Consider the following 26392-nt stretch of genomic DNA (forward strand, 5'->3'; position numbering starts at 1 on the left):
GTCCAAAATATCCACTGTACAGGAAGACAGGCACAGTCTGCAGGTTAACAAAAAACCCAGACCAGCTCGGGCCTTCCCAGCCACGCAGAGTTGCAGGTCCGTCCCATCCCCATGTAGGAATGTCTCACCATCCAGCTGAGAGCTTCACAGGACAGCGTCTTAGAGTCACAGAGCAAATATAAATTCCAGGACAGTCAGCTCTAAGAATCTGCTTCAGTGCTACCAAAGTTCCCAGAACACCTAGGAATCCAAGTACACATGTGAAAACGACTGGCGACGCAGAAAGCAATACACAGCTCTGCGGACAGGGATCTGTTCCTTAACCACCCTTGTGTTCAGAAGGAGCAAGTGGCTTTGTTTTCAACTAAAAATCCATGTACAGTAATGCAGTCAAGAAAAAGTTTTCCACTACCAATTTTAAAAGCTGCTTAAAATAGTAGACGGAATGCAGTAACTCCGTATATGGGAAGAAATCAGGCACTTACGTAATTTGCAAAAATTATTTCTACTTCTACAATTTTATAAATCAAGCTACATAGCCCGTAGGGCCAGAGTCCGGTGGTGTGTTCAGTTACCCAGGGGAATTCTCCTCACAGACGTTCTGGGGTTCAGTGGGTGAGATCCACGGCAATAAGAGCCCGGTGCGCTGCTTCTGGCTCTGAGCTGGAGGTGGGTGTGCAAATGACAATGGAAGGCGCACACCTCAGCACACTCGCCCCACTGGGAGCGCAAGCGGTGCCCGAACACTGCTGTCCCGCCAAGTAACGAAGGGTCACGTGAACGAGGACTATTTTCGTCAAGTCACTGAACATCCAAGAGGCACAAGGCCCAGGGGACCCTGTGGACCCTGACCGCGCACCCTGTGAGAGGCCTGGTGAACAGGCTCCAAGCGCTCAGATACCTGACAATGAACAGCACTCAGGAACAAACTACGTAGGAGCCGCACCCAGCACGGACTCAGGGTGGTCTCATAAGCCTACAATTTCAGGAGCTTCCAACCTGTGGAAAGTCCACGTAAATCCAGGGGTCTGTGTGCCTCAGGGAGGAAGCACGTTAAGTCTCTCCTGATTCTCCAGCTGCCTCGTCCGTCTGCAACCACCAACATAAACAGGCAGGCCTGGGTAAGCTGTGACAGCCTCTGGGAGGGGTCTCCCTCAGCTCACTGCACCTGACACAAGTCTCACTGAACCCCTCCTAGGCAGCAGGCACTGCTCCAGACCCTGGAGGACAAAACAAGTGGGAGGGAAGAAAAGAGAGAGGGAGAGTCCTGCCCTTATAAAGCTTACATTCGAGTAAGGAATTTGGCATAAAAGAGTCCTAACTGGCTCGTTAAAAATTTAGGGAAAAGTCGAACTCTTTGTTTTACAGGATTTTTTTTACTCTTCTAAAGATTCTCCTCTATGTCTCCACTTGGTGTTCTTCACAGCCTGGCAATGAGACAGATTGGGAATCACTGAAATCACTGAACAGCTGACAAAACAGAGGCAGAAAGAGGTGAAGCAGCCTACCTGCGGGGACAAGCTGGTGGTGGGCAAGCTGCACCCAACACCCAGCTGGCACCTTCCCTGACCGTCCCCACTGGGGCTGGCTCTGAATCAAGCTTTGGGTCTGAGGATGTCCAGAGGGAACCACAACACAGAGGTGTCATCCAGGCTTCTGCTTCCAGACACCCCAAGGCCCAGCCACTTACACCCCACCCTCCAAGAAGAAACACAGGAACACAAACATAAAGCCCAATGCAGCAACTCAGGAGGTCAACACCACTGCACAGTACAGACCACGTGTGCTAGCGACACAGAGAGGAAAGCCAAACAGCCAGGAGAGGAGCTGGTGTGTACGTGGTGTGCGCTACAGGCCGGGGGCCGTGTGAAGCTCGGGGCTCAATACTTCCCATGGGGACCCACCATGGTTCCCATTTCATGAAGCTGGAAGCCATGCAAAACAGCAAGTTTGGAATGGGAAATAAGAATCCCATTTCTCACCGACCATAAATGGTATTAAGTGCTCAGGCTCAGCAATAAACACAAATTAAAGAATAAAGTTGTATTTCTAAAGATACGCTAGTAAATCCAGAAACACATATTTTACATACACTCATAGCCCCCTGTGAACATACTGGCATATTAAAAAAAGAAATCACATTTAATCTGGTATTGTGCAAGTTTGCCCCATCAGTGGTGAAAAAGTCACCCTGGTGAGATGGTCTATACACCCAGAAGTTGGGACCACTTTCCTGAGAGGAACAGCATCCCAGAACAGTCAATGCTGGGACAAGCTCTGCTTCAGGAACGTTACCAAAGGGGAGAGTCTCAAGTTTTACTCACCTTTTAAGCTGTATGAAAACTGATGTCAGTTCTTGAAAATGGTCCCATCAGGAGACAGCAGTTTGACGTTACAAATGTAGAACTTCAACGGCTGAAAGGAAAAATAAAGAATTCCGGTGAGCCATTTCTTGGTTTCTCTAAGTGCATCGTCCTCTTCCCCAAGTTTCAGAAAATATTTGAGGACTCATGATAAAAAGCAAAAAACATCAAAATGAGTAAAATAAGCATCACATTATAAAAAGAAGGAAGAGATAATTACAGCAGAAAACCTTGGTACAGGATACAACTGAACAGGGGATAAACCCCACAAGCTCTCTAGCTGCCACAGTGGCCCCAAGTTCCCAGCTTCCAATCACAGAACACACGCTTGTTCCTTCAAACTCACGGGCCTTTTCTTCAATGAGGGGTCATGAACATATAGTGGATAATGTCCTCAGTGGACTTAGGTTTTTTAACCCTAGGCATCCTAAGTATGGCTGTGAAAAGACCACTACCTTTAACAACCCAAAGTATCTCACCACCACACGGATCCACGGATCCTTAACTGCAAAAGGAGGCAGGCCCACTGGAACCTTTTTCCTCTCCCGAAATTCCAGTCTAATTTTGCAGGAGCATCACTGACCCCTGCTTAATGAAGCCCGAGCTAAGGTGACAATGTCCGTGACTGTCTGCGAGGCTGTCTTAACACATGCGGCAGAAGGTCCTCCAGACTCCGTCCAATTCACACAATCTGTTCCCGCATCACCATCCCAATCTGGTGAGTATCCCACGTGCTTCCCGCCATTCCAGGTCACAGAGACATTCCAGGTAAACTCAGTCAGCTCTGCTGGGGACACCACCATAGCCCGCAGCACCCAGCCTGCCACCATGCAAGGGCAGTCTGTCTGGCTCACATGCTGCAGTGCTCTCTCCAGGAGACTTATCCCCCAAAGCATGTTCCCGCCATGCCACCCGAGTGATCAGCCAATGCAGAGACACCAGATGAAAAGTGACTGTGTCTAGCCAGAGGACCCTGTGAGATTCCTGTGGAGGTCCACTCCAGCCACAAGCCAAACAGCCCCCTCTTTGCACGTAACTCCTTCCTGCCAACACTGTGACCCTGCAGACATTACTTTCCCCTCCTGGGAGAAGCAAGCAGCCCGTTTCTGACTTTCCAGATGATGGTTTATTCCTCAACTGACACTGCTCTCGGCAGTCTTCCTAGGATTTAAGGGTTGATTTCTTGGAAAAAGAAGTCAGGGAGGAAACCACAAATGTATGTGGTGGGCAGAGGTCTACAGGGACCCCAGTGGGTCACACTTCTGCATAATTTCCTCCTCTTGAGCACAGGCAAAACTCATGACTTGCTTCTAACCACCAGAACACGACAAAGTAACGCAATGTCGTTCCCCCAACCAGGCTATGTTATATAAGGCTCCATCTCAGTCTAGTAGAAAGTGAGACTCCTTTTCTGGCCCTGAAGATGTGGCTGCCACATCTGAAGGACGTGTGAGGGGCCACATGGTGAGGAACTGCAGGGGCCCCTAGGAGCTGAGCATAACCCCCAGCTGACAGCCAGCCACGAAACAGGGACATCAGTCTATGGCTGCCAGGAAATGAATTCTGCCAACAATTTACATGAGTTTAAAAGTGGATTCTTCCCCCACTCACACCTCCAGAAGAGAACACAGCTGGGCTGACAGCTTGATTGCAGCCTTCCGAGATCTTGAGCAGAGAATCAGCTAAGCCATTCCCAGAGTCCCAATCCATGTAAACACTGAGATGACATACAGGTGACCGTTTAAGCTATTAAGTTCATGGTCATTTGATTTGCAGCAATAAACAGGTTTAATTTAATAATTAATTGAGGGTACATAAAATCTACATTAAATGCATACATAACTAGTACATCAATACAGCCCTCTCTACCTGCCTCATGCATCCACCAGTAAAAACTCATTTCTCCTACTTCACCATGAGCTCCTTGCGGGCAAGAACCACATCACCATCACCATCACCGTCACCATCACCATCACCATCACCATCACCCTGGCAGCCCCAAGACTTTGAAGACTGTGTGGCAAACAGGAGGCTCCTAACATTTTTTAAAATAAGCCAAATTTGAAGCTATGATTTGCCAATCTCTATTTACTGCAATAAGGCCAAAGCAAGAGAATTTGTACAATCCTTCAAAGCAGAGCTCAGAACCTCAAAATTAATTTCAAAATAAGCAGAAGACACTTGGCTGCAATGTTGTACCCCAATGATGAATCAACAATTTCTGCAATAATGGTTATTTCATTCTACCTGTAATCCTGAGTCAATGCTTGTAAATGTCGCTCACTAGTTACCACTTTCGCCAAATACACTTGTCACTTCTCTGGCATTAGCTATCTATCAACTGAAGGTTAGAAACAAAACAAATCCCCTACGAACATTTCCAAAGTAAGAATTTGTGAATCATTCTTAATTCTCCATTTATACCAATAATGCATTCCCAGCCAAAATGGAAAAACCTGTGTAGGTCAAATAACCTGGCTTTAATTCTGAAACAAAAATGCTAATCCAACTTCATGACAATCTATTTCAAAGGTTAAGATTTTTTAAATTGATGATTTGTAATTCTTGTAAGCAAGATTTAAGCTCTGTTTAAAATTAGAAATCGAATGCTTAAGTCATTGTTTTTGCTACCTCTAAGAGAGGAATTACTGTTTATTACAAAGAATGTTGTGTCTATTTTAGATTTCAAAAGGACTAGTTTGTTAAGAGAGACTTTAAAATACTCAAATCAGTTAAATTACTCAACAAAGTACAAAATAAAAACTTTCCTCATTACAGAAACCCATTATACTCCCCTGAAATCCATATTCAGGACCTTATCGTATGCTCTTGCTCCCTCATAAATCACTCAATAAACCTGAACTTTCTAAGGTTTACCCTGGGCACAGCCGCACCAGCAGCAGGATTCTCATACTCAAGCCAAGAAACACTAAAAACACCAGCTCCATGACATACAGGGCAGAGAATTTCAGTAAATTCACCCCTCCTCGGCACAACTGCAACCCTCTTGGGCCCATCTCCATGTGTGAATACAACCAATGACCCAGAGCAGGGACCCGGAGGGTAGAACCCACCCAGCTCCCTCCACCCGCAGCTCCGGGGAGCCTTTCCCACAATCCCACAAAGGCCAGCATCAACGCCACGCGCCCACAAAGGAAGGACACGCCACCTGGGGATGAGGCTCACTCAGAGGGACGGCACTGGCGGAGGCCCTCCCGCCCCGGCCCGGTGCTCGGACGACCGCCGGAGCCACCTCCGGACGCGGGTGCGCGGCCTGCGAGGCTCGGCCAGGCGGAGCCGGCTCCCTGGAGGACCCCTCGCACCGCGCCGGGAAGGGGACATGCGGCGGGCACAGGACTCGAGTCAGCAGGGAGGTGGACACCTGCTCTCCTCCAGGAGAAGCGGACCAAAGGTAGGCAAGGGCCGCCCAGGTCCTTCCGCTCCCGGCGGGCAAGGAACCCGCGACAGACCCCTCCCCGAACTGCTGGCGGACTCCACCTGGACCGCTCTCTGCCCGGAAAACGGGCGGAGGTGGGGCCCGCGGGCGGCAGGCAGGGCGAGAGGGCGCCTCAGAGGCCTGGACCCTCCCAGCGCAGAACAGCCGCCGGTCGCCGAGGCAGAACCGCACAGGTGTCCGGTCTCCGGCCCCACTGCTTCGGGCTGTGAAGGTCAGAGGCTCCACCTCCCAACTTCTCAGCGGCCAGAGCGGCCCGTGAGGGACCCAGGGAACCTGACGAGCAACACGGCACTGCCAGGCGAACCACAGCCAACATGGCGGCCGGGCCCTGCTTCCAGGACGCCGTCGCCCGAGCGCAGAGCGCGTGCACGGGGAGCACGCATGCGCCGGGGGGGGACGCACGAGGGGAGCACGCATGCGCATGAGGGGAGCGCGCACGAGGGAAGCACGCACACGCACGCACGGGGGCGCACGAGGGGAGCACGCACGCGCACGAGAGGCAAACACGAGGCACACGTTTGCGCCCCGGGGCTGCAAAGCCCTTAGGGCTGATGATTCTGGATCCTGAAAGGGAGAAGTAAACGTCTCAAACCCGACGGGGAACAAAAGTTTGTGACAAAGGTAGAAAAAGCACCGTAAGCAACCAAAAAAAAAAAAAAAGTTTCTTTTAAGTGATGTTCTGGCCCAACGGGTCAGTCTGGTTACAACTGTCCCTTGAACAGGGGTTTGAGCTCCGGGTCCCCCAAACGCGGGCTCTCCCCCACTTTCCTCGCACAGATCTTTGAATTCACTAGTAGGGGGCGGGGTCTCTGCTTCGGCAGAGACCGGCGCACAGGGAACCGGAGCACGCGGAACCGCAAGGAGCAGGCTTCCCATCAGCTTCCCGCCCGACCCCATCCTCCAGTCCCTTTGTCCCAGCGCCTTCAAGGAGCGGCTCTGTCTCCAAACTCAAGGGAAGAAAGTCACAAACCGAGGCGTCCACAAAAGATCACAGAGCAGCTCTGTGGTGTCCTGGAAGGACGCCCTCTTGAAGCGGCCCAGCGCACATCCCATTGCAGATGTCACCGTGCCTGTCAGAAGCCAAACGGACGTGCAGCGTGGTCACCGCCGCTGGAGCTCCGTGGGCAGTTCGGGGGACGCCGCCCGGGGTCAGACCTGGCTCCACGCAGTACAAGAGGGGCCCTCCTGATCAGGGAGGACTGGATACGGATGCCAGGGCTCATTCCGGAAGTATCTTGTCCCGAAAATCCTGCTGGTGACCCCTCCTCAGTCCTGCTCCAGCAGTTTCCAGTGTTCCTGGGCGGTCCTCACCTTCCCACCCTCAGGTATTGTCAGGACCCGCCCACTAGAATACCAACCCCTGAGGACAGGTCTCATGTTTTCTGGGCTTTTTATAAAATCGCCTCCCTCCTGTGCACCCCCTACCCAGACTTGTGTCTCCCTATTGGGATTCCCCAGCAGAGCAGCCTCAGAGAAGACTGGAGGCAGAGACTCACCTTCCACATCTCACCACCTCTTACACCCTAGGGCTCGAGCCTCGTGAGGGTGAGGAAGAGACCTAGGGGCACAGAGGTGGAGGGTCTTGACCTAGGCACCAGGTGGGTCAAGTCCTGGGGCACAAGCTGTGTGAAACTCACTCTGTGATTGGCACCCGCATACCAGAGCCCCCTTGTGACACAGAGCAGTTGCCGCTGGCATGCTAAAGCTAAACACCCTGGTCACCCGAACATCCGGCCACATTGCCCAGGGCCTCGGCATGCCCATCAGACGGCAAGGCCGCAGCCGCAAGAAACAGCCTCCACACCCAGGACGGAGCTCTGGCCCAAGTGCACCATTCTCTGCTCTTTTTGACCTCCTGCTTGGACACTTAATTATGACAAGAAATCAAACAGAGAAGGATACTCAGGCATCTTGGTCGTTCGTGTCTACACAACAATCACCCGTGTGGGCTTGGTGCCCAGCCTGGGCTTGACACTGTCTTCACTCACTCCTCACAGCAACCTTGCACAGGTGCCGCTAGTGCCCTTGGCTGACGGATGAGGAAACCGGAGTCTGGAGGGCGCAGGTAACTTGTCCAAGGCCACACAGCTATGAAGAGCTAGGACTTAAACCCTATTCCATCCTACAGGTAGAGTCACACAGCGATCAAAACTAATAGTTACAAATAAGGGATAAATGAGTATGCTTTGTTCCTGGGGATTCCTTTGAAAACGAAGGTGTGTTTTTGTCGTCATGATCTTCAGCCCCACCCTTTACTACCGTGTTTGGAAACAGCAGCAAGTCATTCATCACAAGCAGTCTTTCAGCTTCTTCTGGACGTTCCCCTGAACACCCCACAGGCAGGAGCAACTGCAGATGCCGCGGACCACACTGGGTCAGCACGGGCGGCTCAGTCCCAGGCTGGGGAATACCCGTCATACCCCAGCCTTCCTGCCATGCACCATCAGAAAGGAAGGAGGACTAGGCTGTCATTTCCCTGAAAACCCAAAATGGAACATGGGAAATGAGACAGACACAAGTCTGCTGCCAAAATAACATGTCTCCTGGTTTTCACAAGTTTTATCATAAAGGTAAAATGTCTTCTCAGTATTTCACTGACCTCTTAGTAGCTGACAGCGAATACAGACCCAGCTCTTGTCAGAGAGCTGTTCCCAGGGCCAAGTCCCTGGAACCGGGAGGGAGCAAATGCTCAAGGCTGGGAAGAGACGGGACACGCCATCCCATCCCATGAGTAGGAAGAAGAAATCTGAGTGTGTCAACATCCATCTGGACCGATTGGACTGGCACCCGGCCGGTAGGCACCACACGTAAGACCTGACTCCTGGCCCCAAGCATCCGTGAGCAGAACAGGGTGACAGCCAACACGGAACCTGCTCGGCAGTCAACCAAGCAGGTGGCCGGGAGGTGGAAGCGCCTGGAGACACAGAGCGGGCGGGGCGGCCTCTGGCCATGGCTGGAAGGAGGCAGGGGGTTGGACAGGGGTCAGCGCTCCAGGGAGGAATCTAGAAGACGGAGCAGGGTGCTGGACACAGGGCAGAACAAATGAGGGCAAAGGCACCAGGAGACGAGGTCTGAGAAGCCACGGGGGCCAGCGGGCTCATGGGCTATTGTTTGGATTGGCTTTCACTCAAGAGCGAGGAGAAGCCACTGAGTCATACCTTCATCCGACGAGGGCTCACCCGACACCAAATTCACCGAGCCCCAGCCGGATGCTGAAGGCTCAGGTAGAGGCAGAACCCGGCTCTTCCCCCTCCACGACGGCCACGGCCTCCACCACGTGGACTGAGCAACCAAGGCCTCACATGGGAGCCTGGGAGCAAGCATCCTGCAGACCCTTCTCCACCCTCTGCTGACACTCACCAAGGTGACACCAGAGATATGGGAGACACTACAGGTGCCCAAGCCTCATTAAAAACCGCATGAAGTTCAAAATCATTTCAGTCTTGACTGTGCCTCATTGGACTCCACATATTTAACACTACCAGCGGTAGTGTGATGGCTCTGAAGTAACTGCTCATCGATCTCTAGATACATGTTTGCCATTTTTGTAAACTGAGCCAACAATAAACATCTATGCTTGGTCTCCCTCCTCCAGTAAATTACCCAAGACTGTGTCTTTCAATACTTCCTCTGTAACTCCTCCATAATACTGTCACTTTGCACTTTCAAACACTGTTAATGCAATATGTATATGTAAATATGTAGACATATACGCATGCACACAAACACACACGTACGAGCAGATATCGTGTGTACACGTATACACGTGCAGAGTTGTGATAGTAAATATTTACATATACGTACCACATGCATAACTTCTTTAAAATTTCTAACACTATGTAGCCTGACTATGTGAAGTACATTCCATCTTCTCTTCTCCTCCAGGTCACTTTTTTAGTGCTGGTTGTGACCTACTAAAATGATTTCACGACCTGCCAACAGGCTGTGACCAGCAGTTCTGAACACTGATCTAGGCACTTAAATAAAGCACTTAATTAACGACTTAACGAGCCCACATCCGTCACATCAACTGTCTCCCTGCCTGCAGAAAAGCGCACACTCTGCTCTACCAGGGAGACTTTGGGGGCCCTGAAGGACCCTCCTTCACAGCACAGCCCTGCAAGACTGACCAGGAAGCAGAGCAGAGGCCACCGACACCACCTGTGCGTAAACTCCTCACAAAGTCTGGGGTCTGGTGTCCTGAAGTAACTCAATGAAAGCACACTCGCTGCTAAGGGGTCTTTGCCTTTGGCCTTCAGTGCTTTGATAAACTTGGAAATGGTGACTGAACAGGCCTGGCATGAGCTCTGCTTGGCGCTCGAGAGCAGGGCAGAGTCAGACTCAGCTGGCCTGCAGTGAACCCTAAGATTCCGCACTTTTAACAAGCTCCTAGGGGGTGCACCGTTGTAGTCCAGTAACAAAGTGCCAGAAAGCCCTGGTTTCTACAGATCAGGGAAGCTCCTTAGCCCCTAACAACATGTGTTCGATGCACAGCAGAGCGCTTGCTTGCTGGCAGGCATTCAGGCAACACCCACAGCGTGCTCATGTGAGCTTCAGGACTGGTGGTGATGGAAGGGCCCCCTGGGAAGAGTGGAGGGCAGATTAAGCCACCAAGTGAGGGGGAAAAAGAAGGTGGGGCCTTCAGGTCCACTGGGAGACCAACAGGAAGGCGGGGCCAGGTCCACTGCAGAAACCATAACCTGCCCAAGGAGGGAAAGAACATCTGCTTGGAAGCAACTCGGACACACCAAAAGTGAGCCACGGTATGTCAAAATGGCTGCAAGCGCCCCGGCAGGCTGGAGATGTACACTTCTGATGAAGCCACCATTCAAAACAATGTACACCTGCCCCGCTTTACTTGAAGTAAACATAGATGCCCCAGTATTCCCATGTTAACCGATCATTTTAATTGAGGACAGATACATGGTTCTACTACCTCGTTAGAGGTCAAGTTCAGAACACACATCTGGTTGTAAAGACTGTCATTGGCCAAGTCCTTATATTCCATTATGTCAGATTTTTCTTAAAAAATTACCACATTCCTCAGAATAGAGAGCCCAGAAATGAACCCACAAACTTTTGGTCAACTAATCTTCGACAAAAGAGGCAAGAACACACAATGGAATAAAGACAGTCTCTTCAGCAAATGGTGTTGGGGAAACTGGACAACAGCATGTAAATCAATGGAAGCTAGAACACTCCCTCACACCATACACAAAAATAAACTCAAAATGGATCAAAGACTTAAACATAAGACAAGATACAATAAACCTCCTAGAAGAAAACATAGGCAAAACTATCTGACATACATCTCAAAAATGTTCTCCTAGGGCAGTCTACCCAAACAATAGAAATAAAAGCAAGAATAAACAAATGGGACCTAATTAAACTTACAAGCTTTTGCACAGCAAAGGAAATCATAAGTAAAACAAAACGACAACCTACAGAATGGGAGAAAATTTTTGCAAATGAAATCGACAAAGGCTTGATCTCCAGAATATATAAGCAGCTCACACGACTTAATAAGAAAAAAACAACCCAATCCAAAATGGGCAAAAGACCTAAACAAGCAATTCTCCAAGGAAGACATACAAATGATCAATAGGCACATGAAAAAATGCTCAATATCACTAATTATCAGAGAAATGCAAATCAAAACTACAATGAGGTATCACCTCACACCAGTCAGAATGGCCATCACTCAAAAGTCCACAAATGACAAATGCTGGAGAGGCTGTGGAGAAAAGGGAACCCTCTTTCACTGCTGGTGGGAATGCAGTTTGGTGCAGCCACTGTGGAAAACAGCATGGGGATTCCTCAAAAGACCAGGAATAGACTTACTATATGACCCAGGAATCCCGCTCCTGGGCATATATCCAGAAGGAACCCTACTTCAAAAAGACACCTGCACCCCAATGCTCATAGCAGCACTATATACAATAGCCAAGACATGGAGACAGCCTAAATGTCCATCAATAGATGACTGGGTAAAGAAGATGTGGTATATTTACACAATGGAATACTATTCAGCCATAAAAACCTACAACATAACGCCATTTGCAGCAACATGGATGTCCCTGGAGAATGTCATTCTAAGTGAAGTAAGCCAGAAAGAGAAAGAAAAATACCACATGAGATCACTCATATGTGGAATCTAAAAAAAAAAAAAAAGAACATAAATACAAAACAGAAACAGACTCATAGACATAGAATACAAACTTGTGGTTGCCAAGGGGGAGGGAGGTGTGAAGGGATAGACTGGGAGTTCGAAATTTGTAGATACTGACAGGCATATGTAGAATAGATAAACAAGATTATACTGTGTAGCACAGGGAAATATATACAAGATCTTGTGGTAGCTCACAGAGAAAAAAAAGTGACAATGAATATATGTACATTCATATATAACTGAAAAATTGTGCTCTACACTGGAATTTGACACATTGTAAAATGACTATAACTCAATTAAAAAAAATCCAAAAAATTACATTCTTCATTTTACACTATTCTTAAGAAATATTTCCCAGCATTTTCTCCATAAGATCATCAAAAACTTACTATTGAAGTTGAAATTCTACACACTTGGAGGCAACTTTTAACCAAGTACAGTCTGCACATGCTGTTATACAAGCTACTGAATTAATAAGGGTAAAAATAAAATTCCAGAAAACCTATGCAGTTCAGCCTTCTCTTACTTGAGGGCATAGAGTCTCTCCTCATTCTTGCAGGTTTCATTAAACCAAGCCCAGGACACTGTGAACTGATTAATTAAACCAAGCCCAGGACACTGTAAACTGACTTGCTAGTTTCCATACTTGCTGCCAAATATCCACTTCTGCAAAACCAATTTCAACCAAAAAAAAAAGAAAAAAGAAAAGCTAATCTTCTAGTTCTTCATGTGGTCCCATTTATTCAGAATGTGGGGTAAAAAGTTGGAAGAAAGGAAATCAATAGTTGACAAATAATGCAAATGTTAATGTCTTCATTTTTTAATCACTCCATTGTCTCAGAATCATTTCCTCCCCTGAGTTCTGGAAGGTTTTAAAAACATGGACACTGCCCAACAATGACCCTGTTATAAGCCAAAGTTCAGCTATTGTAAGGAATTTACTACCTTTCAGCTGGAGGAGTTCTCATGAAAATCCTTCCGAACTACAGACTCCGCTAAGAATTTTTACAGGTTTACAATATAATACTGCGTAGCTTCTAAACATTGTGGGGTTTTCCCCTGTGCATTACTTTAGGCTTTACGAAAGCAGTACAAGCAAAGGTTAATGACCAGTGAAGGGGAGACAGGGCCAGTGTGAAGTGACTTTAGTGCGGCCACGCCAGCTGCAAGGAAATCAAGCCCCAGGCAGGATGCAGTGGGTGCGGGCCACCTCGCTACCAGAAGGAAGAGGAGTTTTCAAAGCATAACATTTGACGTCTGCTGACATTAAAATCTCTCTCTTCCTCAGTGTATGGTAGTAAACCCTTATCAGCACCAAGTTTTCAGATCCTCAGTGAATTCAGTGCCACTTAGCCAGAACCCCAACAGCTGGGAAATTCAAATAACTAACTTTGAGAAGGAAAACAGTTACCCCTACAAGGACCTGAACACACAAAACAATCCGCCACCTTCTCAGTTTCAGTGGCCGCCGGGACAGGAGGGAGGGGAAAGGAAGATCTGGGCGGTGAAGGAGGAAACCAAGGCGCAGGGAGAGGAAGGGACTGAGAGGAAAGGCCACGAGTCAGGCCGCCCACAACCCAGCCGCCCACGAGGCACAACCCATCCTGCCCCCGTGACAGTGTGACACTGTGCCTCAGCCTCAGGAGGAAACTCTGCAGGCACATGGTGAGGAGCACAGGATAAAGAGAAGCCAAGGTCTACACGTGACACAGCCAAACTCAGCAAGGACGTTACTGTCGATCCCACACTCCCCTCCTCTTCCCTCTGGTAACCGTAAATTTGTTACAAATTGCTGGACACGGCACACATAAGCAGCAAGGATTTACTGTATAGCACAGGGAACCACAGCCATTGTCTTGTAATAACCCATAACAGATCATAATCTGCAAAAAACAAACGAAAACAAATCACTATGCTGTATTCCTGAAACTAACACAATACTGTAAATCAACTAAACTTCAATTGAAAAAAAAAGACAGTGACTCACAATCCAAGGCTGTGGCCTGGGCCCCAGGACAGGCTGGCGTGGGGCTGGCCCCACCACCAATCCCAGGAGGCCCCGCCAGCTTCAGCCTCCCAGAGCCAACTGAGGACGGGCAGTGACCAGGCTGAGCATCCACGTGAAGGGAGGCGGCTCCTCCCAAGCTGCGTGGCAGCAGGAGCCCAGTCTGAGCGCAAAGCTGCGTGGCCCAGGCTGTGAGCCTGTGCAGGTGGTTTTTAGAAAGTGAATTATCATGCACAGACCACACCCCCTGGAAACCTCCTGATCCTGAGAATATTGTCCCCATTTGTCTCAGATCCTCCGTGACCTGTGATGGGGGAACCAGCACTGCTGCTTCAAGAAAAGTGAGACAGACACCCGAGAGCTATAGTGCTGCACGTGCACACACACCCATGCACACGCACGCACAGACACATGCACATGCACACACGTGCACACAGATGCACATGCGCGCACACGCAAGCTACTCAACGGGCTTCTATAAACATTTGCTGAAACCTCGCCCGCCCCAGGCAGTGTTTTCTCAAAATTACCTTTCCACAAATGGAGAGGCCAGGAGTCGCCGTTACCGGAAACCGGAGAGCCAAGTCCTGGGCTGAGAAGCCACATCCTTCTGTGGTAAACAGTACGAGAAGGCCCGACATCCAGCCAGCGAGACAGCCAAGACCCCCGGCCTGCGCTTTTACCGGAGCCAGGACCTGGGCCCCAGGGTCTCGGGTGCGCCACCTCGCCGAGCTGCGGGGCTGGACCCCCCACGGCACTCCCACCTAGAAGCAGAACCCGCGGGGCCCTGCAGGAGCCAGGGAAGAACGGGAAACGCACTGTCCAGCCAAAGCAGGAGGCCCTGCGGGGCCTCAGTGGTGGACCCCACAGAGAAGCAGGGCCCACGGGGAAGAAAAGCCCACCTGCTCCAAATCCCAGGCACGTTTCCAGGTGTGCTTGGGCCTCAAAGGGGGTTGCATCCAAGGAGATGAGCTCCCCGCATCCAGCGAGGGTCACTCTGAGGCTGGATGGCTCCTCCTCGTCAAGTGAGGGACAGAGGGACCCCAGGGCCAATGGGACAGGTGACCACTCCTGCCTGTGAGGAGGACGGTCAGGAAAGGCCTGGAGAAAAAGACATCCTCACAGAGGCAAGGAGATCGTGGGAGAAAGAAGGACAGCAACAGACAACAGGACGTGAGGGGAGCCCGGCCCGAGAAGGGCCACCCAGAGTCCCGCCGCCTCCACCACTGCCGTGTTCCCCAGGCCCCGCCCCACCCCAGCAAGCAGGAACCGATTTGGCCAAATTAGGTAAAACCAACACTACTCGGCTGTTTCACCAAGCAGATCCGAGAGACCCACAAAGCGGTCTGAGCCCGCCAGCCGCCCCGGGAGCTGTGCTCAGAGAGGCCGGGGCGGCGCAGGCATGGCCCCGCAACTGGTTGCTCAAGCAGTGGCCTTCAACACTCTGCGCGTGCTCCTAGGGGCTACTGGAAAATAAAGTGGAGCCTTTTGTCTTTGAGGGGAGACAACGGATGCCCCTTGAGTTTTGTGTGTAGTACAGACAGACAGACAGACAGACAGGCAAAGCAGATACACAGACATGGAGACAAACGACAGATAAAGGTGACGGACGATGGAGACACAAGGGTTAGAGATGAAAGCAGGTGATACAGGTGATACAGGTGACAGGAGTCAGGACCATACACGAGGTACTTAGAACATTCCAGGCTCGTGGTTTCCTTTACTCAGTGCCTCTCTAAGAGCTACAACTGGAGGGCGTTTCAGGATTAAGATTCCTTTCACCCCAAAATCAGATGAAAATTAGGAAGTAGCACAAACTATGCAAACCCACCCTTCATTTAAGGAGGTATCACGAAGCTGCAGTGGCCTCCAGGGGAACATAGCGCCCCAGACTGCTTGAGTCCAGGACACGCCGTCACCCTGAACGGGCCCTGAGAGGAGGACGGAAGCCCCCCGGGGTCACTGGTCTGTGTCCAGTGGGGACAGCAGCCCACCTGCCCCTTCCGCACAAGGCGATACATCGTCCTCGGAGGGCATTTTCCACGAAGACCTTGTTTTATGGAGGGTTAAAGGCCAGTGGTTATGGCCGAATCCTTTCTGCTTCATTCAAACACTCTCAGTGATCCAGCTAAGGAAAGAGGGAATGTGCGTCGTGAGAGACCACACCACGGCCTTAGGAACAGTGAGAAAGCAGTAAATACTGAATTAGGGAACGACAAATTTATCACTGCAAACTTCCGTACGGTGCAGTCGGATCACAAAAGCTTTAAGGGACCCGGTCAAAGACAGAAAGGCAACTGTGAGAAAGCTAACCTCCAGCACACAGGCAAGGGGTCACCCACTTTCCGAACCTCCCACTGGTCATTTTTAAACATTTGTTTAAAGAAACTTGAATTCTGAAGTCATAAAAGCAAACTTTAAGTAAATATCCAAATCTGGGGGCCATAAAACCCTCAAGAAAACGCATCCCATTTCCAGTGTCTTCACTGTTGTCCCCAGGACTACTTTATTAGCAGATCTCAATTTAATGCCAACCAGGAAAGGACTTCATAGAATTCACTGATTAGGACGAATCAGGAACTGAAAAAAGGCAACCCCACCATCCCTTTAGAGACCTGCTCCTTCAGTGCCAAGCAGAACACTCTGGGAGCACAGAGGAGACCAGGGCCTGCCCATCTGGACCCTGGCCGCCTGTGACTATCCTCCTGGTTGGAAAAAATGGCTTTGGGAAAATGGAAGTTCCTTTCTGAATATTAGGTGAACAGCAAGGAACAGAAGCAGACACTGGAGACCCTGCACCATCCCACCACTCTCTGGCCAGTGTTCATGTTCTAACTCCATCCACTGTCACCCTCTACCAGAACTGCCACTGGCTCGAACGCAGGGTTTCCAGCCTCAGCAGGACAGACACCTGGGACTGGATAATGCCCTGCCGTGGGGCCGTCCTGTGCACTGCGGGACAGTTTCAGGTCCTGGTCTGCCACCAAATGCCAGTAGCACCTCCTGCCTCCCAGTTGGAACCAAAAACGTCTTCCAGACTCTGTCAGATGTGCCCTGGGAGACACATCGTCCCCAGTCGAGACCCAGGCCCAGAGTTTCCAGGGCCATAAAAAATGCCCCACACGAGCGTTCAGTTTCTCAGGATTCGAGGCCCCAGGCTGTACTCTGGACCACAGACCACAGTCGGGCCGGGAGCAGGCGGTGGGCCGGGGCAAACCCACCACCCCAATCAGGGCTGTTCCACCAGGGCGAGTCCGACAAGCACCACCATCAGAACCACGGCAGGCCCAGAGCCCCCGTCCTGGCCAGCACAGGGCTGCATCACAGACACATGGCTCCACGCCGCTGGTGAGCGTCCCTCAGAGAGAGAAGGTTCCCAAAGCAGGGCTCTCTCCTAAGCCAAGACACCACAATCCCCAGCCTGGAAGGGCTCCTTCCAAGGAGTGCCGGGACCCTCCAGGACCACAGGTGCACACACATGTCCTACATGCACACGGGCATGCGCACAGGTGCACACACGCGTCCTACGGGCACACGGGCACGCGCACAGTGCACACACGCGTCCTACGGGCACGCGCACAGGTGCACACACGCGTCCTACGTGCACACGGGCACGCGCACACCTGGCTCCCCCACAGCACAACCTTGAACACTCAGGCAAGCTCTGGCCTCCAGGCCTCTGCAGAGTTCCCTCTGCATAGAAACCTTCCCAAATGCCCACGTGGGTCACTCTTGGGTCCCTGTTCAAACGTCACCTCACTGATGAGGACTTCCCTGATGCTGACACACGATTAAAGCTTTTCAGGTTGAAAGAATTGAGGTTTTTCCCCTCAATGTCCCACTCTCATCTTGTTACTCGTGAGCACGTCCCCGTGCTGAGGCCGCTGCGGCCCTGGGTGGGACACATCCGGCCCCATCACAGCCACAAATGCACAGACCACGCCTGATGCACCCGCAGAAGCAAACTCTGCGGCTGGAGTATGAGGCCTGGCTCTGCCCCAGATCAGCAGAGCCACTGCAAAGCAGCCAGGCTCAGCTTTCCTGGCCCTTCCCACACCCCCAGCCCAGTCTCCACACTGCAGCCAAGAGACCAGCCCGTCATCTGCCACCGAGTCTCGGAAGAAGAAATCCTTCATCGGCCAGTGGAACCCGGCCCCGGCGCCCACGCAGCTCCCCCTCCCTGCCCAGCACGTCCCGCCCCCAGGCCCGGGCAACCCCTTCGTGCTCATGCCCTCCCAACCCTCCCCAGGGGCAGGTCCATGCTTATTCACAGGACAGCCGGGCCACTGCATGCTCCCACTGGACGGTCAGCTCCACCAGGTGGGCTGAGCACAGCCGGTGACACCTGAGTGTCAAGGAGCAGGTACAGCTCTGCGCCTGGTCAAGAGAGCGCGATTTCCATAGAAAATGAAAGTGTGGTGAGTCTGATCATCAGGACTTTAAGAGAATATCAAAGACTATTCTGAATTCCTGGTTGCTCTGTTTCCTCTGAACACACTGCCGCTTCCCCGCTACAAGTCCCCCCGTCTCACCTGCAGAATTCACAGAGCGACACCCTGCCACTCCCCTGACAAACCACCGTCACCCCGAGGGAACCTCGCCTGCCGCAGTCAGTCAGTCACAAGAACGGCTCCTTGGGCTTCGTCCTGCCAGTTCACTCTGTGGGCTTAGGAATTCCTCCAAAGGGTGGGGGAACGAAGAAGAAAGCAGGTGTTCTTGGGTTTTGGGGGTTTTTTTTTTTAAACATTTTTTACTGAGTTACAGTCACTTTACAATGTTGTGTCAAATCCAGTGTAGAGAACAATTTTTCAGTTACACATGAACACACATATATTCATTGTGAAAGTGGGGTTTTAAGTATCCACATTACATCACGATAGAGAAACGGAGTGAACGAGACACTGAGAACAGGGCCCGAGGGCATTCCTGCTGGAATGGGGGCGTCTGGTCAGTGGAGGTGCTTCCCTGGACGGGCCAGCTGCTCCCTGTGTCCCCGGAGCGGTGCCTGCGCCCTCCTCCAGACGGGGCCCCCGGGGACAGCGCCCCGGCTGGGAGAGGTGGAGGCCCGGGTCCTGGACCTTGGCTGCTCGTCTCCCTCGAGTGCACGCCTGTCTCACTCCATCCGTTCATCATGGCACAGGCAGCGGTTTGGAGAATGAGCAAAATGCCAAGACAAAATAAAGACAAGAAATGCAGGATGAGACTCTAAGGACACGGTGCCAGGAGCAAGGGCAGCTGCTCCGCGAGGCCCCAGGAGCAAGGGCAGCCGCTCCACGAGGCCCCAGCACAGAGCCCCGCGCAGACACAACCGTGGACCACGGAGGCGGCTGCTCCCAGCACCTCAGCAGCACCTGGCTGCCTGGCTCGGAACACTGGCCGGCAGCTTCTCAGCTTCTCCCCTAGCCTCTACCCATCGAGGGACTCGGGCACCTACTATACGCCCCACGACCATCTCCGAGGTCCCACCCAGCGGGGGCGTCAAGTCACACGACGACACTTCCAGGTAACAGGAACACAAGTGCTTCAGTGTCCACCCGTAACAAACTCCTGACGCCTCAGATGACCACGTCCAGGGGCCAGTCCCGGTGCCTGACTTGCTGGGACCCACCAGGTCCCCATGGAGCGTCTGGGCTTCTACCCAAGACTGAGACACTAGCAGTGCCTGCGGGAAGCACAAGGTGGGCGCCGAAGGTCCCCAAGGCCAGTCCCCTGGTCGGCACGGGGCAGGGGTGCTGCCTGGGGTCAGCACAGCGGGGACGGATACACGTCTGCATCTGAGCTTCAGCAGTGACGTCAGGTTCCCATCAGAACTTCACTTCCAGTGAGCAGACTTACTCGAAAACAAGGAGAACCCAACACATGCTGTTCCTCACTGTGGACCCAACTTCCCTTTCTATTTCCACGGAACTGTGAAAACACATCCTCTCCAATTTGCCTGGTGTGGTCACCAGGGTTGAGTTTTCATACAAGCACTAAATTGTCTTGAACACCAGTAGGCAAAGCGCCCAGCCTCCTCCAGACACTGTCCCCAAGGGCAGGACGCCACCACTAGTAAAGCAATTGCCCTTCAAGACGTCCCCTCACAGTGTCAGGAGCGCCAGGGGCCTGCCCTGAGAGCACTGTAACCGTCACCACCTCGCTGTGAAGCAGCTCAGCGTGTAAACCTATAAACATATCCACTAGTAGGCTGGTGGTTCACTCATTCACTCATTCATTCAACAAACCACCACCAGATAATGCCTACTGCAGGCGATGACTGTGGGCACCACCGAACAACCGGGAAAAAGCACAAGAAAGACGGCTCCTTGGGAGAAAGGAGCATCGGGGCAAGGCCGGCGCCTCAGCCCTGGGCATCAGCTGACCCAGGGTCCCGGGAAGGCGCGCGAAAGCCTGGCCTTGGCTCTGCAGCCAGACTCCGCGCCGTAGTCCGGTTCTCACTGTCACACAGCTGGAGAAAGCAAAGTCCGCGGAGTTGGAGCAGCTCACGCTGAGTGACGAACATACACTGGCCTGAAGAACCAGGCTCTGGAGTGTGCGTGTGCGCCCACAAGCCCGGCGGCGTGGGAGCGTTTTCCCTGGAAACCGTGGCAGAAATCGGGGGAGGCTCAGATCCAGTTCTCGCCTCAAGGTGCTTTCAGGAGCGACTCCAAGTGGCAGGACGGGGCCCGCAGGCCCCCAGCACAGCAGCCTCCTGTGCAGACGTCTCCTCGTTGAGCAGGGTGGGGTGCCAGGAGGGTGTCCGTGTGGCTTCAGCGTCAGCAGTGAGGAGGACACAGCGGACACGCAGGACCAACCCCGCCAGCGTCAGCACTCGGGGCGACTCGTCCCCCAGGAGCTCAGTCCTCCAGCTGCACCTCCAGGGCAAGTGAGGACCGACCTCCTGCTTCTCTCAGCTGCTTTGCCTCGGTCTCCATCAGGGGTAAAACTGAACTTCACTGCACACCTGACATCCCACCACGACCCAGGACGGAGTCCTACGACCTGTTCTCTAACCCGGCATAGGCTCACACTGGCTCTGAGCAGCTGCATGAGGGTGAAGAGAGGCCGACGCTAAGTCCCCCTGGGACAAAAGCCCAGGACGCTCCCCCGGCACCGATGGAGCCTCAGACTGAGCGATGCAGTCTCACGGCAAACCAGGTGACCCCAGAAGCAGGGCGGGCAGAGGCTGCAGAAAGTGTTCAGAACCCAAAGCTAACGGTGATTCTGCATGTAACCGCTTCCACGTCTCAGGAGACAGTCTGCTGTACGCGGGAGGCTGGGGCGCACGTGGCGCCAGATGGAGAACCCTCGGCGAAGAGTAAACCTCACCATCCCCATAGCAACTCCTCCGCGCTTCCAGAGCGCTGGGAAAGACACACATCACACTGTTTTCCACAGTTTTCCAGAAACCGATTTTTCTGTTCCACGGCCTGAAGAAATCAAGTTCACTGTAGTCTTCTCATTATAAAAATGACTGTTGTAGGAAATACGGAAAAGATAAAAATATGGGGTTTTTAATCACCCTCAGCGCTACACTGGAGACGTCTGTTTTTAAGGTCCTGATTCATTTCTTTGCAGTTTGTCTTCTGGGCGGAGATGCGTGTGCCCGGGTCATTCCAACCAGGTTCCTAACGGAGGCAAAGAGTGGAGCTCGGCCCTCGAGAAAACGCACCCACGCTGGCCGGGGCGGGGCTGCAGTGTGTCCTCTGGCCGTGGGGAGACCCTGACCTCGCCCGCGGGCAACGCTGTGTGGGGACACACCTCGCAGGCTGAAAGCCAGTGGTGGAAGTGGACGCCTGTGTCACTTGCCACTGACTGGAATTTGTCTCCTTCGGGTTTTTTCACTGATACACTAACACTTACTTGTCACGTCCTTAAGGATTTTAAATCCAAGGCAACAAGACTCGAGATGTTATCTCACACCAGAATGAAAGCTCGGCCAGAGGTCAGGAGGATGGGACCCACGTCCAGGTAACCTGGCTTCTCTGAAAAGGTAAGGAACGATTCACAGACCACAGTTTTCTCTACTTTGACCTTTTCCTGACCCCCAAACAGAAGAAAACAGCTGAGGACAACGAAGGTTATAAAAAAAAGACACTGTCTCCAAAGGAAAAATCTCTACCTGTGATGATTTTAATAAAGTTAACAAATCTGATGATCTTTTATAGTTTAATTAACTTGCTTGAAACACAGATGTTCTCTCTTTCATCTGCAGTTTATTTGGCCAGCAAGTTAAATTGGGGGAGGGCAAGGGAGGGGCAGAGTGGACGTCCCTCCCTCTCTGTGCCTAAGTGTCAGCCCTCTGGGCAGGATCTGAGCCCTGGTGACCATGGCGGGATCCCCACCTCTGGGACATCCACCTCTGGGAATCACAGGGAGCAGGGCACCGACCTCTGGCGTCCGGCTCCAGCGTGCGCTCCTCTGGTCCTGTGCTCACTGTCCCCGGGTGCCTGCCCCCACACAGACGGAGGAAACCAGGACACCTGCCCGAGGCCTGATGAAGTGTGAGACCTGTGGTCCTGGGGGACTGCGAAGCCTTGGTCCGGGCGACCACCGGCCATATGGCCCAGACAAGCACAGGGCACCTCCTTCCAAGCAGGTTTCACACATTAAACTCCGATCCAAATTCCACATTCAGCTGACAGTGCATTCGAGATTAATTATAGTTCTAGGTATGTTTCATTAATTATTTGTTCCTTAAAGCCAAGGAACAGGAAATTAGATGTCTGCGAAGAGGTTTACAAAGTTACAAGTGTCTTTTGCAAATAGAAGACATTATTGTTACCACGTGAAAGTGTAAACCTGGCTTCCTGGTGCCAGCTGCTTGGAGCATGAAAACTTAAGCATTTTGCGAAACACGCACAAATACCGAGTATTGAGAGCTGCGGGCAAGACAGAGTCCCCGTGCAAACAGGCTGAAAGCAGGCAGAAAGCAGGCATCCCGGCAGCCTCCCCCTCCGCGTCTCTGGCCAGTTGACTGGGTTTTCAGCCACGATGGGCAGAAACTTCACAACAGGACCAGTCTGCCGACCTCCCCCCAGCGCCTCCATGGAAGAACCACCAGAACCACAGGGCAGAGCTGAGCCAGCTCCCACCTCCAGACGGCAGCGCCTCCCACACAGCTCGAGCCCCACCCCCAGCCCCCCACCACAGCACGCCCTCCTCCCCCTCCGCCCACTACCACGCCAGCCAAATGTCAACTGCCAGTCTGTCACAGCACCTCCCCAGGAGCCGTCCTCCGCCCGGCAGCCCGAGTTCCCGCTGGCCACCAACCCTGACCAGGTCTGACACAAAGGAGTTCCGGCCACATCCTGCGCAGGCACGGGAAGACCCAGTGTCTCGGCCCCGCGGCCCCCTGGACAACCCCCTCACCCAACTCCAGCATGCCTGCTCGATTGTATAAACACTCTTACCTTCCAGAGGGCTAATTCTTGGGGTCAACAAAGCCGTCCTACGCGTATTCCACATTCCCTGACCTGGGATCAAGTCCCCCCAGCAATCACGTCAGAATTCAGCCCCGACCCTGACAGCCTGGACACTGGGGAAGAGGGCCGCGAGAGCCAGGGTGGCCAGGCAGAGAGGTGGCGCCAACACACTGACACGGCACAGGGTCTCGGTGCCGTCCCACAGTGGGGCGGGGTGGGGGTCCTCTGAAGGACCTCCACGCGTCACCACGGACCCACGACTGATAAGCCGTCAGTCCCCAGCAGCTGCTCCCTCAGCCTGTTCTGAACACGCACTTGCACCGCCAAGAGTGGCCCCCACTGTCTAAGCAAGCCTCCTCTGAGCAAAAAGTGTGAGCAGCACGCGTGGGTCACGCGCACATGCTTGTAAGTTACACACGTGGCTCCAATAACAGTGCCCTGTGCACATTATACACAGAATTTTACGCTCCGGTAGCACCCTCTGACCCCGGCGCACACAGCTCTGGGGAGCCACCGACAGAGGACTCGCCTCCCTGCTGGGCCGCCCTGCAAACTGTTCTTTGTCCTCTTCTCAGCCCAAAGCCAGCCTCTCCCCGAAGCCTTCCTGGTTGAGCAGAGCAGACAGTGTGGGGACGGAGCCAGTGCTTAGACATCTCCGGGCCGCACAAGGACGTGGAGCGGAGGAGGAACAGGCGCCGAGGTGCGGGCTCCTTCCTACCCAGACGGCTCAGAGGCTGTTTCCCAGCTCCTAACCCGGGACTTGGTCACACGCTGCCCGCTCTTACCTGCTGCTGCTTCCTGGGCCCAGTCTACCTTCTCCGTGGGTCTCCGAGGGCCGGGGCAGGAGCGGGGTCTCCACCTTGCAGGCGGGGCAGGCGCTTCCCAGAGACTGATCTGACTTGAGACAGCTGCCCTCTAATGAGCGTCCCCTAAGGAGCACGCTGGACCTCTCCCAGCTGGTTTGCATGAGCGTTACTGTATTTAATCCCCTTCAAAACCTGAGAGGTGGGCAAATGGCTGTTTCAGGAAAGGGCAGACAGACCTTCCAAGGTCACACAGCCTCCCGGGGGCATGGCTCTCATATTTAAAGACCAGTAGCATGAAAGCTAAGTTCTGTAAGGGTGCAATATTGATCTTAATAGCTGAAGTCACAGAAACACACCCAACTGCAAACATTACCCACCCGTAAAATCATGCTGCATTATGTCCAGAAGGCCCTCTGTTCCAGCTGGAAGATTCTAGATGCCATTCTGCTGAAGGAACCCGGCAGGTCAGAGCAAACCAAAGTCCGCCAGCCCTGCACACCTCAGCCAACAACAAAGTGGGGAAGGTGCCCGGAGCCCCCTAGTCCTACACCCCTGGCACCAACTCCCCTGGGAACCTCCCACCAGTCCCAGTGAGGGGGGACCCCACATGGGCTGCTCCCTGACCCCGCTGGTCAGACACCTGAGTGGCCACCAGCCAGCCCTCCCACCTGCTGGTCCCCTCTGACACCCCACCTCCAAGGCCTTGGCCCCACAGAGGTGTGGCTGCCCGCATGGTGGGCGGGGGCAATGTGGGTGAGATGACTGCCAGCGGAGCTCCCGGGCTGGGCCCAGAGGCCGGGGCCACTCACCGGAGCTCAGGGGAGAGCAGCGCCCACTCGGGCCGGGCCTGTGGCACGGCGCCGGCCACGCCCCTTGGGGCAGAGAGCTCCCAGCGCGCACCCCGGGGCGCCGCAGGCACCCACTCCTGCCGGACACCGGCCGCGAAGGTGGGCGTGGGCACAAGAAGCTACGGAGATGCAGGTGTCAGGGCGCGCTCCCTCCAGCTGGTCCCAACCTGGCAGCCTGAAAGGCTGCCTTTCGAAGAAAACAAAACCGACTTGTGCTAGCTAACCGCGACCTCCTGAGCGGCCTGCCTTCCCCAGAGCGCCAGGAGCAGCCAGCACGCAGCCATGCCAGCCAGACCTGCAGGGACCCTGCGCGGCCCCGGCCTCAGCCGGGAGCAGAAGTCCGGGTGGAGGAGTGCCCGCTGCAGAGCGCACCCAGTTGGGCCTCCTGGAGCAGCCATCCGGGGACCCGGTGAGAGAATGAAGTGTATGTCTGCATCCGTGGGGGAAACGCCAGGGAACAGTTTGGTCTCTAAACGCGGGCGGTCAGAATGGAGAGAAGTGCCGGGAAGAACTCGCACAGCTCCCCGCTCCCAGCCCGCGTCCCTCCAGGCAGGAGTCCACGCTACCCCGGCCAGTTAGGATGAGGACCTGGGCGGGGACCAGGCCCAGGTCCTTGGCCATAAAATCCTGTAATTTTAATTTGCTGTGTATTATTCGACTCTTTCGTGCCCTCAGCCACCCTAAGCAGAATTTAATTCAAACTGAAAACAGCGCAGCGGTCTCATTCCCCCAGCAGGAGCAGCCGCTGCCATCACAGTCGGCCCACAACACAACTCCAGCAGACGGCACACCTCTCCTCCCTACCAGCCGGATGACACAGACCTTGATTTTCACAACAGAAGGATGGGAAGGAAAATTTAAACACTATGCCATTTCTTTGCCAAATCTGCCAGGACTTTTTTCCTAACAATATTCAGCATTGGCAAGGGTGCAGTCACCCTCCGGTCGGTGCCCCCTCCTTTCTGAAGGGCAACGGTGATGCTTCCAGAGCCCTCTCTCTCTAAACTTCTCATGCCCAGCAAGTCTGCCTTTAGGGATCTATCCAAAGGATGGAATCAAAACTTTCCATGCAGTGATGTTTATAACGACAGAGAGCAGCTCACAACCTCAATGTCCCAAAATAGGCTTAAACAATAATATAACCACAGGGTGGGATAGTACAGACACCAGCAGTGGTATTTTGGGGCATGTCTAAACTACATGAAAGAACGTTCAGGGTGGAATGCTAAGTTTATAAAAAGGTATCCGTTTCACGCATGATTTTATAATTAATTAATAGGCTTGGAAGGAATCTGCACCTGTTAACAGAGGTCATCTCTAAAGGCAGTGGAATTACAGGT

At 52.9% G+C, this 26392-nt stretch overlaps 2 protein-coding genes across 9 annotated transcripts in view; one reads left to right on the forward strand and one right to left on the reverse strand.

Annotated features, from left to right (window-relative positions):
- Positions 1 to 26392, reverse strand: part of LDLRAD4 (low density lipoprotein receptor class A domain containing 4) — a 120117-nt gene that overhangs the window by 88683 nt on the left and 5042 nt on the right. For 6 of the 7 annotated variants that reach the window (XM_032467093.1, XM_032467096.1, XM_032467097.1 and 3 more), the window contains exon 2: positions 2325 to 2415. Coding sequence is in view for 1 of the 7 variants with exons in the window: in XM_032467091.1 (XP_032322982.1) it covers positions 2350 to 2415; positions 5533 to 6717 (1251 nt within the window). In the remaining 6 variants the exon portion in view is untranslated. Of the gene's footprint in view, positions 1 to 2324; positions 2416 to 5532; positions 7317 to 26392 lie in introns of those variants that run through there. The other variant, XM_032467091.1, reaches the window with a different exon arrangement.
- Positions 2325 to 26392, forward strand: part of LOC116659482 (cuticle collagen 2-like) — a 31284-nt gene continuing 7216 nt past the window's right edge. For both annotated transcript variants that reach the window (XM_032467105.1, XM_032467104.1), the window contains exon 1: positions 2325 to 2418. The gene's annotated coding sequence lies outside the window, so the exon portion shown is untranslated. The remainder of the gene's footprint in view (positions 2419 to 26392) is intronic.

This window comes from Camelus ferus, chromosome 24 (assembly GCF_009834535.1).
Source record: "Camelus ferus isolate YT-003-E chromosome 24, BCGSAC_Cfer_1.0, whole genome shotgun sequence".
NCBI lineage: Eukaryota > Metazoa > Chordata > Mammalia > Artiodactyla > Camelidae > Camelus > Camelus ferus.